Here is an 18,342-nt window from a genome sequence, read left to right as displayed (position 1 = left end):
CCACTATAAGGACTGGCTCTTACATCCCGATGGGATTAAAGCTTCTGTCTGGAAACACGAAAGATTATACTGACTTTTAAGCAGATTTTTTTAGAGCTTTACAGAGAACATGATGCGTCCCTCTCCTTTTCATGGATATTCTGCAAACGAAGGTCTTTGAAGTGACCATCTTCCATCCCAAACTGTGAATGGTACTTACTTACAGAAAAAATTCTGTCTGTTCTTCAGAGAAATCTTATTGTAAGGATTTAGTTGAGGATGGCACTCATGGCTTTAGATGCAACGAGGCATGACTTGCAAATATTAACTTATTAAAGCAACTAATTCATTTCCTCCACCAAATGACACGATTAAAAATGTGCCTAGGGAATGTTATAAATACACATCTATGACTTGACTTCTCTCCCCAGGAATCTCTGGCTAATCCTTAGTGAATAACCTAAGCTGAAACCATCAAATGACCATGAACAGCCAAATATTTTAAACTATTGCTTTTTATTATAATTACACTGGAGCACAAATAAATAAGCACTAAATTATTGTAAAATATTTTCAATGCACTAAAGAAAGCAGAATTGATCTTCAAACAACATCTTATTACTTCAGAAGTATCAAAGTACATTTAATTACATCTTACCTAAAAAAATCAAGTACAAAAATGAAAAGAAAATTAATATGTATTTATACTGCGTATATAGAAACGGCTAATAATATATGATTACAGTTAGCCTCTAGCTACTCCTTACTCCTACACAATCTCAGGCACATACCTGACAATTTCTAATGAAATATGAAAAAAAGCAACATGACATTCAATTTCAAGATATTGGTAAATGTATTACATTGGAATGAACACAGAATGATTTCATTGTATTTAAAAACCCTGTCATTTAAAAACATAGTGCCATTGTCCACTTAAAAATAAACAACCCAAAACAAAAACCCCTTAACATTTTATACTATTTGCTTTATTTGTCAAAAGGAGCAATAAAGTAGACATACATTGGCTAATATACGTAAACACATTTTTAGTGCAAGAATAACAAGACCTGTGACTTTACTGTGCTTTCTTGAAATCACAGTGCACTTTACACAAATTGCTACACTATAATGTTTAACTTCAGGAGTTTAAAGCAAAATAAGTGCATACCAAACGATTTCATATATACAGTCTTGGTAAGTGTGTGTATATATGTGATCTGGATGTATATACAGATTGCATATTTATACAGACTACAGCTTTAATGACGGTGTGTAACTAAGCACTGTCATTCACCCTGTGACACAGAAACAGCTGAGACAATAAATAGGTGATGTAGAGAACGTTGAAGAGCATTTCGCCGGCTCTCGGCAGGACGGTGCATCGTTGACTGGAGCGATGGGGAGGGCAGCAGTCAGGGGACAGGATGGTGGCAGGTGTCTTGCTCTGGCTCTGTCCGCGACCTGTGGAAACTAATCCACCTCAGCCTCACTTCCCTCCTCTGTAAAATGATTCTTGCAAGTGTGAGGTTTAGTTCACATTTCTAAAGTGCTTTGAAGGTAAGTGCTAAGTTATATTATACTTTTTCATGTACTGTCGCATTTCAAAACAAAAATCCATTGTTTCCATGGGATACAATGGAGGTCTTGAAGCACACAGGCAATTATTTAGGAAGGACAATGTAAACAGTGCAGAACAATAAAAGCAAAACAAGAAGTGGTTTTAAGCTGGGCTAAGTGTTCAAGCAAGTCTGCTTAGGACAAGAATGCTTCAATTCCCTGATCATTATTCCTATTACGTATCGATATGAAAAGGACACAGTATGAACAAACACTATTAAACACGTAACTGTTTACATCAACGTTTGCCTTTCCCCAAAGGGCCTGGCACTGCAGCGCCCGTGCGTACCCACGGATCTGGACCGCAAATCGATGCTTCGGCAGTCGGTTTTAACTTGATCGCTCTGGGAAGAGACCAGAGCAGGGAAGGAGCATCGAGACTGACTGAACGACGGCTTTCATCTTGTCACCAGAGACTTTGTGCAGTTGGGGAATAGGGTTGAGCTAATGTCTCCTACATAGTTACGCAAAATTCTTCTCTTGCCACATAACAAGGAAGACAAAGCATAAACACTTTCTGAATAATGAACCTGTTATCTCAACAGGTTTCTCGTGGTCAAAAATCGTGTTCTTTCCAGCTGATTCTGGAACTTTGCAAGATCTCTGGAGTTCTTCTTCTGCCATTTTCTTTCTTTAAAAAAAGAGAATAAGCAGAATATACAGTTGGTGTCATTTGGACACAGCCTCTGGGTTTTTTCACGTCTTCTGTCATTTCAGCTATGAGGGGCTCTTTAAATCTGCATTTCCATTGCGTACCCATTCCAGCCACTGTATATTCATAACACACACTGATATTTAATGTATGTAGGTATATACGTATGCGCACATCTATGAGTATATAGAGATACATGCATATATACATATATATGTGTGTACACATATGCATATATACATACACAATAATGTTAATATACATACACACATATAAACACACACTTTGTCTTTTACAGAAATCTCAGTTTGGACATCAAAATATACATTAATTATAAAATATTTTAAAATTTTATTTTAGAGGACAAAAAGAAACTACTACTGATAAAGCATTACTCAAACTCAAACTTTAGCAATATAGTTTACAAAAACCTTCTAAAATTTGTTATTTTTGGTTTTTTTGATCAGCAATTACAGCCGTGGCAATGCTGTCAATATAATTTCAAAGAAAAGCCAATATAACAATAAGTTTCAAACAACACACCTTTTCTCCTCACTGAATATAATATTAAAATGATTGTTTTAAAGAGGGACTTTTGTGCTACCCAACTTCAGACACATAGATAAAAATTTAAATATACAAAATATATGCCATAGATATTTTTTCCGTACTCCACAGCAGTACAAGTTTCCCTCATTCTCAACAGATCCTTTTGGAAGATATTTCACCACATGTATTTCACCCTCATAATCAGTATAAGCCATCTCTTTCTCCCGTTAAAACCAGGAGGTCATAATTCTTTGGTCATGACATAATATTCTGTTAAAATGGGTGTAATATAATACAGGGTTGCAAGCCAATTACAGAAGCAGCCAGGAAGAAGGAACAGCATAGCCAGGAGAACATCTTACGTGGGCCTCTGCTCCAAAACCGCATGAAATCCTGAGGGATTTCCCTCCTGGCTTCCAAGGGGTCTCACTTCCAGCCTTTATAAATATCATGGGGAAATCTGACACGGCATAAAGTAAGGATGTGTTGCTGGATTTAAAAATAATAAACATGTAAACAGATTTTGTCACCTTTATTTTCTGGACCAAAGACAAATGTGGACAGGACCCGTGGCTGCAGTGCCACTGCCTCAACCTGCCAAGTGACGGGGTCCTTCTGTCACGGGCCGTACGATGCTTAGTCACAGTGAACCATGGTCTCTGCTAGTCAGCGGAACAGAAGGAAGGAAGAGTTGCTGTTGCAGGCTGTTCTGCAGAAAATTTAGTTTCTTGGCCAAATAATTTTAGTAACTGATTCATATAAAATCAAGGGCCATTTATCTGATTAACTTTATGGGAAAACTGGTGCAGAACAGTTCATATTTTAAATGCAACTTGGGCATCCACATTAAGCACTTTTATTTGTGTTACTTGCAGTTTTGCTGTTCCTCACCAAAACTGCCTCCTTTGTCCAGCCCTCTCCACCCGAAGCTAAGGACATCTAACGAGTACAACTCTAGGGAACTTCTACAGCCCTAGCACCGAGTTGTTTTGTACGTTGTCCTGTTCAACAAAATGTACAACCACATGCTTATGTACAGAGGCCAAATATAGGCAGGTAGGAGAAATAAAATGGTGGTGGCGGGGGGAAACATTAGAATACCACATAGAAAATAGGTAATAAAACAGTATAACAGTAACATTATATAGTAAAATTCTTCATAAATTTTTGAATTTTATATATATATATATATATATATATTTAAACAGTGTATTAGTTTGGGTGTTTCCAATATATTGGCGAAATATTTACATTTTGATATCTTCTGGATCAAAAAAAAATCCTGGATAAATATGTATGCCTCAATCCAGTTGGAAATGTAAATCTCTCTCTTGATTGACAGGTGAGCACTGTATCCATATGTTGTTTTCCTAGGAAGTTCACCACCTGCAAGTAAGTCTCAGGTTAGAGCCTTTGCCTTATGAAGAAAGCAGGCGACCTGGGCACGGGGCAACAGAGCAGCGAGGGCGTCCTCCCCTCGCCTGTCAGATTGCGGTGTCCCAGAAAACAGTCTGTTGTTTGGAATAAGGAGGGGGGCTGTATTTCTTGGTCCCAGTATTCTTTTTCCAACTCGGCAAAATAGGCATGCTGTCCTGTTTGCAGAGTCCTTTTTCTGATTTCTGTCTCGCTTTTATTTCTTTGCAGAGGCAACGTTTTTTCTCAATCATATCCAGCATTGTATGGTCTCCCTGCAACCACTGCATACACGTCACCTGTGAGGGAGAAGCGGGGAGGCAGCGAGGGGAAAGAAAGAAAAGAAGGAAAAAGAAAAGAAGGAAAAAAGCATAAAAATAACTGTTTGGTCATAGATTGAACATGTTGGTTTTTTGCGAGGTTAACATCACTCTTATTTGAAGCACTCTAACTTGTTTGATGAACAAAAAATCTCTATGCCAACAACAAAGTCCGTCTTTGCTTCTAACTGCTACTTAAAGAAAAAAAGGGTAATAAAAGGTCCTATTTTTGACTTCTCCAGAGCACTGAAAGATAATAAAGAGAAATGTTTTCAGCAAACTAGCACTGAAATGATGGAATAGATCTTAAAAATGTACATGGATCTTAACAACATCCTTAAGTTGTGGAAATAAAAAATTCTGTACACTGAAACCCACATTTTATATTGCTTTCGAAATCCAATCTGTCACATTAAAAGCATGGTGTTAACACTTCAGAGTATCAAGCTAAATATAATTCTGTGTTTAATTTTTTAAAAATTATTGAACAAACTCCATGTGAATTATATGGCTTAGCCTATCCTATTCTGTGATGATATTTCATTAACTGGAAGGCACTAAGAGTTTAGAAACTCCATTTTTTCAAGCACGTAGAATATTTGAAAACATGATCCTGATGCAAAAAAGGAGGTCAGCATATGTTTAGTATATGTCATAGCCCCTTTGAAGCCTGAGATTGTGGCTTCGTTGGAGTTCGGTGGGGTGCTTACATGATTGAAAATGTGTGTGTCTTCAAAGGGTTTTGATTGGAACCAAAATCACTAATACTAAACTATCCTGAAAGGCCTTATTGCATTTGGATGACATACTGTATACCTGCAAATCAGAAAACTTTTCTCAGCACTTACTTTGCAAATTCGAAGTAATGTCTTGAGTCTCCCAACATTTGTTTTCCACATTAGTCATAAATTAAAAGTTTGTGTGTCAGTAAACGCACACCATTGGTTCACAGGGGCTGTCCAAGTATCTCTGTCCTTGTCATGAAAATGCACATGTACAGTAATACTTTGGCAGTGTTTTATGACTCATGAAGAAAACGTATGTTTATTATTAAGGGTATTTGAGTACGTTTAATAATGCAAATGCCTCTCACTCACAAGTCTTAGACTGCCAAGCATGCACATACACCAGGTTCCTAGAACTGGGGACTAGTCTTCCTAAAAGCTGGTATAGAAACTTTTGATCTTGGTAGTTTTTATGGTCAGCTTCGAGTGTATTTAGCATTTGTTGATAAACAGAAAGCAGGGAACAAAGTGAAAGGAATAAACGTGAGTAAGGCCACCAGAAAAAGTAATAATAAACAATGTACTCAAACAGAAAAAGAATATAGAAATGTGTGTATTTTTTCAAATATCTTTGTAAAAAGTTTTGAAGAGGTAACAAAGGATAAAAGAATTTCAGGTAGAATTACCTTTATGCTAAAACAAAACCACACTTACCTTGTACATCAGATAGTACTTTGAGTAGAACAAGTACTATATGAATTTTGTTCCTGAAGATTCTTATGAATTTAGAATTACACAGGTAACGGATCAGCAGTACGTCCTCCTGAATGGCTGAGCTAACTCTTCTGGAAGCTTGCTGTGCTCTTCTTCCTAATCGAATACTTATTTTTCATTTCAGGAGTGATCTAACGCTTACTGCAGTGCAGGCAGGTGTGAGGCATGTCATCTGCCATGGCCACGGGACTTGCTCTCTTTGGATACCTGGGCCCAGCCCAAAACTCACCGACTGAACCAGAGATACTCCTCCCTGCCCCTGGCTCGGCTTCTCAGGGCTCTGGACGAGGCTCTACATTTCCTGCCGCTCTGCTCCTCAGTGATGCGTTAGTACTTACCCAGCAGTGTCTTCATTTTGCTGGGTCCTCCTACACGAGGCAGGACAGGGACACAGTCTGCACACAATTCATTGCACAAAATATTCACAACACACAGCTGCACTCAAGCTTCTGGGCTGGCTTTGATGACAACAGTGCTTGAGTAGCAGGTTTCCTCAGGAAATACCTTATTTATAACCCACCATGTAAGTGAGCAGAAAACGTGCCAACACCAAGTCCTGAGGGTCTGCTGTGCGTGCAGCCACCACGAGCACCATCCTCAGCATGTATGACAGTCGCCGTGGCGGTGTTACATCCGCGTCACCCACACTGTACTAAATGCAGAGCTGTTGCCAACACTGTGTCTTCTGGTAGCTAATCTCCTCCATGGGATTCAAGGGGACTGAATGAGGATTTTGACATGCTATGCTCTAAAATACTAGTTGCAACTTCCCAAAGATAGAAATGGTGTTGCAGAATGTATCAGTTATGCAGACACTCTGCCACCCCCTGCAAAACAGTCCCTAAAATAAACCTGAGTGTAGGCAGCTCCAAAATCCCTTTTTTATAATAGACAATATATTTTGTTGCACTTAGTGAACCATTTATTATGAAGAATTTGAGATTTTCCACTTTCCCAGACACAGATTTCCAAGACTACTAGTGACTTTTTTAATGTTTTCTTTGTATGATGGCTAAGTCCTTCACAACAGTATCTTCTTTGATGTACCATCCACACGGTACATTCCTCTCCTATAACTGCATTCAGATAATGGTATGTGCAGCATGAACATGTGCAAAGTCATTTGCTAAAACAGACTAAGTGAACACATATGATATTCAAAGACTTGGGGGGAAAAGCTTAAAAGTGAGAACAAATATTAAAAGGTTTTATTTGACAGTTTTGCCCAGTTCTGGTGTTAATGTGCAACAAAATAAAAATGTACTCAACAAGGGTGCACGCCTCTTGAAGCTGCAAGATGGACCTATGAGGAAATCACCAGTTTGTAGACCAATGAACTACAGAAATGACAATAACCATATTGCTAATAGAAAATCCAAGAGTGTCAAATAAATTTTCAGTGTGTCCCAGACAAATTACAGGCACTAAGGCTCACAAGTCAGCACTCAACCCAGCTGTTTAATCACAGCAGTAACCCTCAATGACTTCAGTAGGGCTACTGAGGTGTTCAAAGCTAATGTGTTTAATGCTGTGGACTTAGGTCTAATCCTTCCTGTGACTGAACTGATGGCACTCACATTTAATTCCACTACTAATTTATCTTATATCCTCCCTCCTTTCTGGCTTCAGCCTGCTTCTCTGTTCTTGCACCAGGTTGTTAATATCCCTGCTACATCATAACAAGGGATTTCCTCAGTGTGAAAGGCACAACAAATAATGATACAACTTAATTATTTATGGGAAAAAAGTAAATAATTCTTAACATCATAGACCTATACAGCTCTCCTGTTCCTGAAAGACTCCATGGCATGTGAGGAACAGTATGGACACTGCAGCGTGTCAGAGCTTGGCTGCAGATGTGGATGTAGGCAGACAGGCTCCAAATGCATCAGCACTGGAGGCAGCAGCCAGCAGACACGGTGCAGGAGAAGCAAAGTCGGTTTTGACCAAAGAGTCTTGGCCCAAAGCGTGTTCATGCTGAAAAGGGAAGACAGAGCCAGCAGTTCATGTCAGGATTGTAAAGCGGGATCTCCTGAAGACTTTAGGATGTGTATCAGGTACTATGTCACATAATCTCCTTTGAATTATGAAATCTGCTGTTTGTACATCTGCACCACCAGATTCACAAGTGCTCAAAACGTGGGTGTTTAAAGCAAGAAAAAGAAATGTAAATGAACATAGTTCTTTCCCTGTTCTTAACTACGCAGGACAGTTTGATTTGGCAAAGAGAGTAATGGTTACAGATGGAAAAAGATAGAAAATATTCTCCAATAATACAATTAAGCAGTGACTGGTGGATACAACATTGCACACCTGCTAGCTGTGGTCACCACGTACAGCAAACATCCTGTATCTTTTTCTTAGTGATTATTCACAGTATAAGACTTTCTGGTCCTTCAGGAACTAGACTTCCACCACAGGGACCACCAGGCAAAGTGCATCAGTACAGTGCACAAGCAGGTCTGTATATGTCACTGAACACATAGAATAGAATCATAGAATCATTTTGGTCAGAAGAGACCCTCAAGATCATTAAGTCCAACCATAACCTAACTCTGGCGCTAAATCATGTCCCTAAGAACCTCATCTATATGTCTTTTAAACATGTATGCTACTGAAAACAAACATGGCAATACCTGTAAATTACATACAAACTGAGCGATCCCATGTAGCATAGCCCTTCTGCATGAAAAACATGAAGGGTGTGGAAAGAAAAATCTGGGCTGAAAATTACACAGTGAAAAATCCTCAGCACCATGCCTGGGAACCTTTTTCTTAGGTGTGATTAATTTTACTTGCTCATGTGTGATAGATAAATAGCTACATAAATAGACAGATAATGCTCTCTCTTGGCAAAAAGATGCATGTGCTGCATAAGTCCTGCTCATACCCTCTTGTGTCAGCCTGTGCCTGTGTAACTTCAGCCGCCAGCCCCATGCACCGCGTCAGGGGTGCCCTGCGCTCCTGCCCGCACAGGGACGAGAGAGGAGCAAGTGCCAGAAGTGATTCTGGTCCTCCCAAGTCAGGCCACAGGGGTGAAGTGGAGGCAGGATAAAATCATGCTAATTCCTGGTGCTGGGAGACGTTTCAGGAAAAGCTATCATTGAAAGGTGCACTATAATTTTTCACACAAGTGCCTGTGAAAATATGGGCTGTTAAAAATGCCATGGGGGAGAAGAAATATTGGAAATATTGTAGGCAGCTCTATTACTCGTCACAAAGTTAGAAAATTTTCATTCATTTTTGAGGAAGCTTTTCTAACATTTGAATTGATGACCTGATATTTCATGCTCTGGACTCTTCTGTGAGTGTGGGGGAGCTTGTGCTGTATGAACTTTTAATGACCTAAAAAAGTATTTTCCACTATAGTTTACGTGAGGGCTTTAGACAACACCATATCCCATTCAGCTGTTCCTCTTCATGACATCTCAGCTGGTAAGTTCTCAGTTTCTCTATTTTTAATGTTGCTGGTTGGTTTGAGGTGAAATTGTAAGCTCTGGGCACTAAGAGAGCCCCACGATTCAGTGGTGCTTCCAGCATTTTTTCATAGAACTACAGGTTTCCACTGACTGTGCTGAAATAGCAGAGGCTCTGGGGCTGAGGAAGACACAATTCTCTTCTTGCGAGTCTCTCCCTCTGCTGCTGGATGGGCAGAGGGGCTGACTCTTCCTTTGCAGGAAGGATGGGGAAAACCACAGCACACGTATGTGATCATGGGTGTCATGGGTGTCATGGGTGTCATGGGTGCAAATACCTTTTCTTTGTGACCACTGCATATCACAGATCAAATAAAAGCCCAACAGCTGATGTGAGGCTATAATGATCTTAAACCAATGCAAGATATAACAAAGTAAATAATAGCAACATTTGGAGGAGATTATTTGAAATGTCTCCTGGGTCTCTAAACAAAGTGAATGCTACCAGTGCAATCTGTGCAGTGCTACACATCACTTAGCAGGGCCAAGCATGCTGGTTTGGTTTGGCAGGCTCCAGTAAGTGCAGAAGAAACGCTTTCTGAAAGCCACTTACCATCACCTGGGAGGAAAAGGTACTCCCTCCCTCTTGCCTGTTCTCAGACAGGAGTTTCCAAACTCTCCCAATGACACTCTTGACAACACTTTCTCTGGTGCAGACGGGTCCCAGCCACCTGGCCAGGTGCGGTATTTCCACTGGGGAGGGTGTGAAATCCCACTCCTAGAAGGCATTCGTGTGCCTCGGTGCAAGTGGTGAAGGCCTATGTTAAGTAGCCATAGTTACTTCACAATCTGCTATCTGATACACTTAGCTCGACGTGGAGGTCCTCTCCGCACATGTTCACAAAAAGGGAGTTGTCCAAGGCAGAAGTTCAGTCAGAATTAGGTTTCAGAAAATCTGAGCAGCGAGATCCTCACCCATTTGAAGCCAGCAGGAAGGTACTGGCTGATTTCACAGGTCCAAGAATTTAACTGCAGTTTGTTCAAACAAACAGTAAAAAAAAACCCTCAAATGATTTTAAAAGCCTTTGGAAGAGCACTTCGAGAGTTATGTTGGACAAGATTTCTTTTGCTAACCATTAGCTATAACCATTGAACGGCAGTTGAATGTTGTTACTTCCAATTGCTGCAAAAGTTGGTAAGTGAGGGTAGAACTGCAGGCTAAACCTGCAGTCTGTCCTTTCTCTCCGACAGAGAGACACTGACATGAAAGACACCGTAACTGGCCCAGGATAGTCAGCCATTCATATAGCTCTGTACGTCTAACCCATTCTCCTGTTACTGTTAAATTCAAAACAACAATTGATTATTAATACAAAGGTGATAAAAAGGAACAGTATGTTCAGGAACACGCAGGACGTGCAAGGTGAGCTGTGAAAGCAGACACTCTCCATGCAATTCATAGTGCATGGTAGCAGTCCCTGGGGACGCTGCATAACGTAACTGCAAGTTCTTCTCTGGAAGTGTCTGAGGTGTTTTCTAGGAGGTGTCCTATGGCGGCAGCAGCCACATTAGAACGTCCCCGTGCATTCACATACGCACACCACAAGCAGAAGCACACATTAAGGTGCTAAGTGCTACACAAACTACCCTTTCCAGCCTTTGACAAATTATTCTTTTTAAGGGACACAAATAACATTTCTATTTTCCCTCTAAGCACTTGGGAAATAATTCCCCCAGCACACTAGTCTCAATTTTGACAAAATAGTTGGGTACAAAGGAGCACTTTGTAATCTTTCCCTGTATGTTTATTGTTAAAAGAATTCACTGACACCTGCTATTTCAATTTTTGAACTATATATGCATCCCACTTCAGGGCTACTGTAACATTTGAATTGCTGTGTGTCATGTTCTGATTTATTTCCTTATAAATTTCTAAATTTCTGAAAATATGTTTTCTTAAAAATACTACTACTACAGGAAAAAAAAGAAAACCAGAGGCCTTGTAAAAACTGTCCTACCACTTAATGGACGTATATGATGCAGTATTTTAAGAAACCTCTGGACACGTGTTTTCAAACATAAGGCTCACTAAAAGACTTATTACATTGACTTGTGTGCTATGGCCTGACTAATTCACCACTTAAAAACAACTGACAAGAATCTTTGGAAGTCCAGGAATTCCCGAAGACTCAAGGTTATAAGCAATTAATATTTATCCTAAAATTAAATTAGCAAATGGTTAGTAAACCTTCAGCACCTCTGATTCCAGACCTCCAGTTTCATGATTCATTGCTTCCAATTACTAAATGTCACAGTTACTTTATACAGAGCCAGCTCTGCACATACTCCTATGCCTTGAGTTTTCCAGTAACCCTCAGATTATTGCTGAGGCTATCAATAAAGCAAACTTTGAATTATAAATTCACCATCCTGCTTTCCATTTTTATCCTGGCAATCAGTCTAGCTATAGATCTTCCTGCATTATTATTTGGAAAGTGTTCTTCTCATCTAAGCTTTTTTTTTTTTTTTAACACCAAACAACTGTCTGAAATGTCCTGCTTGATCTACTGTTAGTTAAGACATCCTGTAAATGCTAGTATGTTTAAAGAGCCTGTAAACTAACTCATATTAGGGATACTGTGTAAAATTTTCACATGCATCTCATTTATGCAGTGGATTCTCGCAAAGTACATTCTCATTGAGATCACTCATGAAAAATCAAAGCTTAATCTATGCCTTTGCTAAGCAATAAATGCAGAACTCAAGCAACCCACCATGATACATCCTGTCATTCACTGTAAAATAAAAAGGAAAATTCAATATTGCATTAGGTCAATCACAGGAGGGACAAAGGCCAGAATACTTTGTTAGAGTTCAGTGACACAGAGATCTCCTGCTCACTGCATTTAGTTGTACAGCACCTGCAGGGTACAACTATGTCAGAGGTTTCCGTGAGAGGTTACTAACCCCATTTCCCCATCTTTTCCTCTCATTGGAGGTTGCTGCTCCATTGCACATGGCCTTAACTGCTCAGGAACCAGCCTCTGAACAGCGGGACAGCGTGAGGCAGCGACCTCAGTGACCACTACACCTGGCCCTGCCTGTGACTGAATAACTACACCCACACTACAACACACCTGCAATTAGTGTTACTTACTCTAAATCACGGTAGTTGTTAAAAACGGCCAGATTCTAAATCTCATAGTGAGATGAAGAGTCCATCCCCTGGGCGTTAAGAGCTGGCACAGAGCAGTGTGTGCTGCTGGTGGGCAAGATCCTTTCCTCCCCTGGGCCCACCCCTGTGGGCTGCAAAGCTCATGTAGGAAGGGGTTGAAGGCAACAGGGTGTGTGCTCTAGATGTTGCTTCTGCTTACCCACCCAAGGCCAAGATGGACACAGAAATTTAATGGAAGACTGAAAATGAGTGCAAGCAAGACCAAAACACTGGAAGAACTAAGAACTATGAGAAAGTTGACATTGAGGCCAATCCTAAAGCTACAGAAATGTGACATGTGGGGACACCACAAATTCCATCAGTTTCCTCATTTTATTTGACCTAATTTTGACAAAGAAGATGGAGGCTCCCTTTTTACAAGGAGTCACATGGAACAGACGAGGGGTGATGGGTACAAGTCACTCCTGAGGAGATTCTGATTGGACACAAGAGTGAAATTTTTCACAATGAGAACGATCAGTCACTGGAATAATCTCCCCAGGGAAGTGGTGGATTCCCCAACACTGGAAACTTTCAAGATTCAGCTGGACAGGATGCTGGGTCATCTTGTCTAGACTGTGTTGTTGCCAAGAAAGGTTGGTTCATACAATCTTTGAAGTCCCTTCTCACTTGGTTTTCTATGATTCTAATATAGACATGATTTCCTGACATACAATGGCTGAGAAACAGGCAAGAAACTAAGACACTCACCCACATTCCCTGCACCTTGTTTCTGTTTCTCTGTTTAAAAGGCAGTCTCCAAAAGGACGGCACTGGCAGATTCAGCGGGTGACAGTGATTCAGCATGAACTCATGGAGAAGACTGCAGCACAGTCACCATGAGCACTGCTCCACTGAACCAGGGCTCTGCTCAGAGGCTCCCACACAGAGTGACCAGGCAAACTCAACTTAGCCTACGACATCAGCATGCGCTGAATTCAAGTTCAGATCTCCAGAACTAGGAGGAAATTAAAATACCCATCTTAAAATGTGTGGCTAATGACAATGCATGACAAACAAAACATTCAGCATCATGTTAACCTATTCATACATATCACTTGTAATACAAGCAAACAAACTTTGGACCACCAAAAGAAATGCTGTTTTTCTCTGATTGTTTGTGTTCTAGAGTTTGGTGCAGAAATCAAACAACAGCCATGATCTCACCAATATTAATTTTAAAAATGTATGTTGCCATTACCTATTCTAATTTTTATGCTTTTCTATTGTGAATTATACAATTGTAATTATAAACCCCAGATAGTAAATGTGCTTTTCCAGACTATAAAAAAAGAGATGGGCCAACCGAACCCAAGAGTCCACTAATTGCCACTGACTTGCAAAGCCTTAAGATCAGGCCACTGGCCCATAAACACCAAAGCTCCGTTAGTGGAATGTGTTCTTTCCCCATCCTATTCTGTGTTGAGGAAAAGCATGCCTTGGACATTCCAGTTACAGCTTAGGAGTAAAACGGGAATTTGCCGTTGATGTGAGTGAGGTCAGAATTTAACACCTTGACTTTAAACTAAATAAATGAAAAGGATTTTCTATTATGCAATTTTAGTTGGGGTGAAGGCTCTTCCTAGCACTGGCTCTGTCATCCTACAAGTTCCTCAGTATTTCCTGTGTAAAGATCTGTCTTCTGAGATTTTTCTAAGTAGCTGCTGCCACTCTGCTGCAGTAACTTATTATGCACTGAGAGTGGTCTGCCTGGACAAGCTAGTACAGTGATAAAATTAATTAACTGTAAAGGAAGCAGATTTATCGCTCCTAGGTCTCATAGAGAAACACATATGATTATCACTGAAGCTCCAATTCAGTGAATAACTTAAACACATGCAGAACTGGAAAATATTATCAATCACCATCTCGATTTACACAGATATTTTGTTATTCAAGATAAGTCAGTGCTTTTCCTGCCTCAAGGCCAGATAACTGAACCTACCGACAGTTGTGTGGTGATTAAGAATAATTTTACAAAGGGCTAATAAATGATTGTTCAGTGTTTTAAAAAATGCCCAATCAATTAGCAATTCTTTGTCACTATGGACTGCAAAGAGGTCTGACAAACGGTGCCTGCAATGTTCCCATAAAATAGACTCATAAAGTATGATATTTTCACTTGTTCATAAGTCTCACACCCACTGGAGAAACTTTTCTTTCCAGCCTAAGGCCCTTCTATATCCCATATTTACATACGCAAGACGTTATAGACATGGGTCACCAACTAGATTTACTGCAAGGTCCTCATGTGAATAGAGTAGGGATTTGCAGTGGGTAAGGGTATCTCTAAACCTCAGAGCACTTGACCAGCGTAAGATACAGAGAACAAAAAACTACAGTGTGGGCTGCTACAAAACGTTTTTCAACCATAGAAACACAAATATCTTTGTAATCTTAGAATTGTTCAAATAATTTTTCTGGAAAACTGGAAACTTTAAAATCAGTAAAAATAATATTTTAAAGTTCTGATTTAAAATACATGACATTTTTATTTTCATTGTTTAACAAGACAAAATGAGAATAAAAGTAGGTTATCAAAAGTGGGTGCTGGCATTCATACCTTTTCATAATTGGCATACACATAATGTATATGAATAGCCACACATTTCTAGTGAAAGACTATGAACAAACACACACACATATACAGAGATATATAAACATACTATACATACATACATACATGAGTGAATATACATATTTATGTGCATACAGTATACAGACAAGATACTATACAGGTACAGTAAGTGCAATATACTGTATAAGGCTATACAAACACCGAAAGGTTCTGGTGAAATGATGACAACCATGAAAACAAAGCTTGGATGGTTTGTGACTTAACGCAGACAGTGGGGAAAACTTCGCTGTTCCATGTTGTGTTCTACGCAACAAGCACACACAGTTCAAACAGAAACATGGTACAATATGTCCAGTTCATATACAAAAAAGCTAAGACAAGTGGGACTGCATGGAGATAACAGAAATGCATATGAGCAGACAAATAAGGTTGTTCTACCTAGAATACAGAATGTTTGGTTCATTTACAAAGAATGCCTATATAGAAACCCATGCTTTCATGAATTCATGCCATTTTTTTTTCCTTTAAGAATATTATAAAATTCTTGCCCTGAGTTAAACATAAATACACACAGAAAGGGGGCAGGGGGGGAAAGGAAATTGCATGCTTCTGGGGGTTTTTTTGTTGTGTGTTTTTTTGTTTTTTTGTTTTTTTTTAATATTTTTTTAACCAAGGCACAATGTCTTCAATAGTGGTTACAAGACCATTTGAAATAAATTTAGCAATTGCTATTGTTCTGGTACTGCATCCTTCCTAATGTGACTAAACTAATTGTTTGCACACAAAAGTCTCAGAACAAGTTTTGAAGTGAATTTACAAGTTTTAGAAGAGGATAAGTAAATTTATGAGAAACGCTTTAAAGAGAGATTCCATGAAGAGGAAGGAATGTTACCAAATTAAATTCCTTTATAGGTAAATTACTGATGTTTGGACTGAATTATTTCACATTAATTACATCATCTATTAGTTTAGTATTACTGTAAGTTGTTACCTATTTTTAGTAGAATCATGTACAAAGCTATAAGAGCAGCTAAAAACAAGATTAAGAACTTCCAAATAATTCTTAGTTTCTTGTTGTAGGCAGGACAGGACAGTGATCTCACTGATCCAGCGGTTTATACGCTGCAAGAGTTACAGCTTAGGAACACTTGTTCAATGATACCGTGAGATCTCCAAGGCATGCATCTCCCCATCTCATCAACCTGTAGAAGTCTTTTATTGGAAATATTGGTTATTAGTTTCTGTGTATGTCATCTTAAAATCTACATACCTGTGTACAAGTCTGAGCCTCAAAAGAAAGGTCTGGGTGCAAAGGCCACATGTGGCTGCTGCCCCCACAGCTGAGCCCTCAGGCTCTACAGGCACACAGTTCTCACCAACTTCTCACCAATGTGCAGGGGCTCTGGAGAGAACCTCACCTACAACCGCCTACTACGCTGTGCTCCATCGGCTGTGGCATCTGTGCCCAGAAACTCCTCTTGAGCTAAGACTATTTTTCAAAGTACTGAAAAACACAGTCCCAACTCTGTCGAAACCAGTCACAACATAACAACCCTCTCAAACCACAGACCAGGCAGTTGAGATCTCCTCATGTCTGTCCTCCGTGCCTTTTCAAGAAATTGTAACTCCCAATCTGAGAAACAACTAGGTAAAGACAGTAAAAAACACATTGAGTGGGAAGTGGAAACCCTCATAAATGCTGTATTTCATTATTTGTCAGAATATTGTTGTATTTGAAAGTTTCAGCAACTTCTTTGAGGGAACAAGGCTCTTTCTGTACTCTGCTGGCAAGCTTACAAAACCCGTGCAAGAACAACAAGAGATCAGAGTAAGGGAATGGAATATTCTTCCTCCCACTCTCTTCCAGTTGAAATAGCAGCAGCCAAGCTGGCACTTGAGGGAGAGGAAAGGTATGAAGACAGACTGACTGTAGATCTGGTGCTCAGAGACTGGTCACTGCTCCCATCTCTGATACCTTCCCTCTGTGTCATTACTTCTACAGCTGCCCTGCTTTCACCCGTCACTACTTCACCCTGACATGTATTTTTTGTAGCTAAAACCCCTGCTATGGAGTGGTACAGAGAAGGAGAGCCACCAAAGCCGTGCCTGGGCCTTGGCACCCGCCACAACAGCAGTGCCTGGTCAGACCCACCTCCATCCAGCTCACCCCGTGCTGTGAACTGGTGGCCGCTGCGTTGGTGCCAGGCACCCAGCACGCCCTCCCTCGTGCTCTCAGACTGGAGAGCCGTGCAGTGACCTGCTTCTGCTGCATGACCAGCCCAGCTGAATGCTGAACAAAAGATGTTGGGACAACAACAGCAGGGCTGTCTGCCAACAGAAGATAACACATTTGCTTCTCGTGCCAATCAGTCAGGCATGCCTTGGAGGTGGGGGATGATGGATGTGGCAATTCCGTCTACTTCCAGGTTTGCGTTTTCCTTCTTTCTTTTTTTTTTAATAAGCATTCTCTATTTGCAGTTTGTGTATTTAGAAATAATTTGCACTGCTCTGGACCCATACACTGATTATGTAAGACCAGATTGAAGCTGAAGCTCCACACAATACAATGTGGAGCCTTCCCTAAAGCATTAACATTCTTGTTGTTGCTCTCATCCAAAATGTTGACAGCATATTTAGCTGGACTGACGACAGCAGAATTTTGCCTTCATGTTTGCCAGATATTTATCCTGGCAGGAAAGAAAACCAGCAGTGTGTAAAGCGATCCAAGCGCTCCCTCTCGTGGGCATGACGTTCTGCTGCACTTTATAAAGGCACAGCAGCAGACTCAGAAATCCAAACTCAGGAGCACAAACTCCGCATAAGGCTGTGTGACACGGCAGGACATGGCTCATGCCCCTGCACTTCTTCCTAGGCGCTGGCAGTCAGTGTGACAACTCATGCCTTAGTCTTGTGAACATTCAGCCTGAACAAGAAAGCAAAATCCTACAGCTCTGGATGATTCAGATTTTCAAATATACCTAGGACACAGGCTGATCAAATCCAGACATCATCTCAACGTAAAAATTGGCCCATGTCCCACCAGTGAAGTGCTTGTGCCAGGGATTTCTCTTTGTACCCCACTGTGGGTTCTTCCATGCCTGT

The 18,342-nt window shown here is 40.3% G+C and overlaps 1 protein-coding gene across 5 annotated transcripts in view; it reads right to left on the bottom strand.

Annotated features, from left to right (window-relative positions):
* Nucleotides 1-478: 478 nt before the first annotated feature.
* Nucleotides 479-18,342, bottom strand: part of NYAP2 (neuronal tyrosine-phosphorylated phosphoinositide-3-kinase adaptor 2) — a 137,662-nt gene continuing 119,798 nt past the window's right edge. For all 5 annotated transcript variants that reach the window (XM_071812477.1, XM_065844809.2, XM_071812476.1 and 2 more), the window contains one exon: nt 479-4,512. In XM_071812477.1, coding sequence (XP_071668578.1) covers nt 4,285-4,512 — 228 coding nt within the window. In that variant the 3' untranslated portion in view covers nt 479-4,284. The remainder of the gene's footprint in view (nt 4,513-18,342) is intronic.

Source organism: Patagioenas fasciata, chromosome 9 (assembly GCF_037038585.1).
Source record: "Patagioenas fasciata isolate bPatFas1 chromosome 9, bPatFas1.hap1, whole genome shotgun sequence".
Lineage (NCBI taxonomy): Eukaryota > Metazoa > Chordata > Aves > Columbiformes > Columbidae > Patagioenas > Patagioenas fasciata.
Note: the sequence above shows the minus strand (reverse complement) of the source record. Positions and strands in the feature narration are given on the sequence as shown.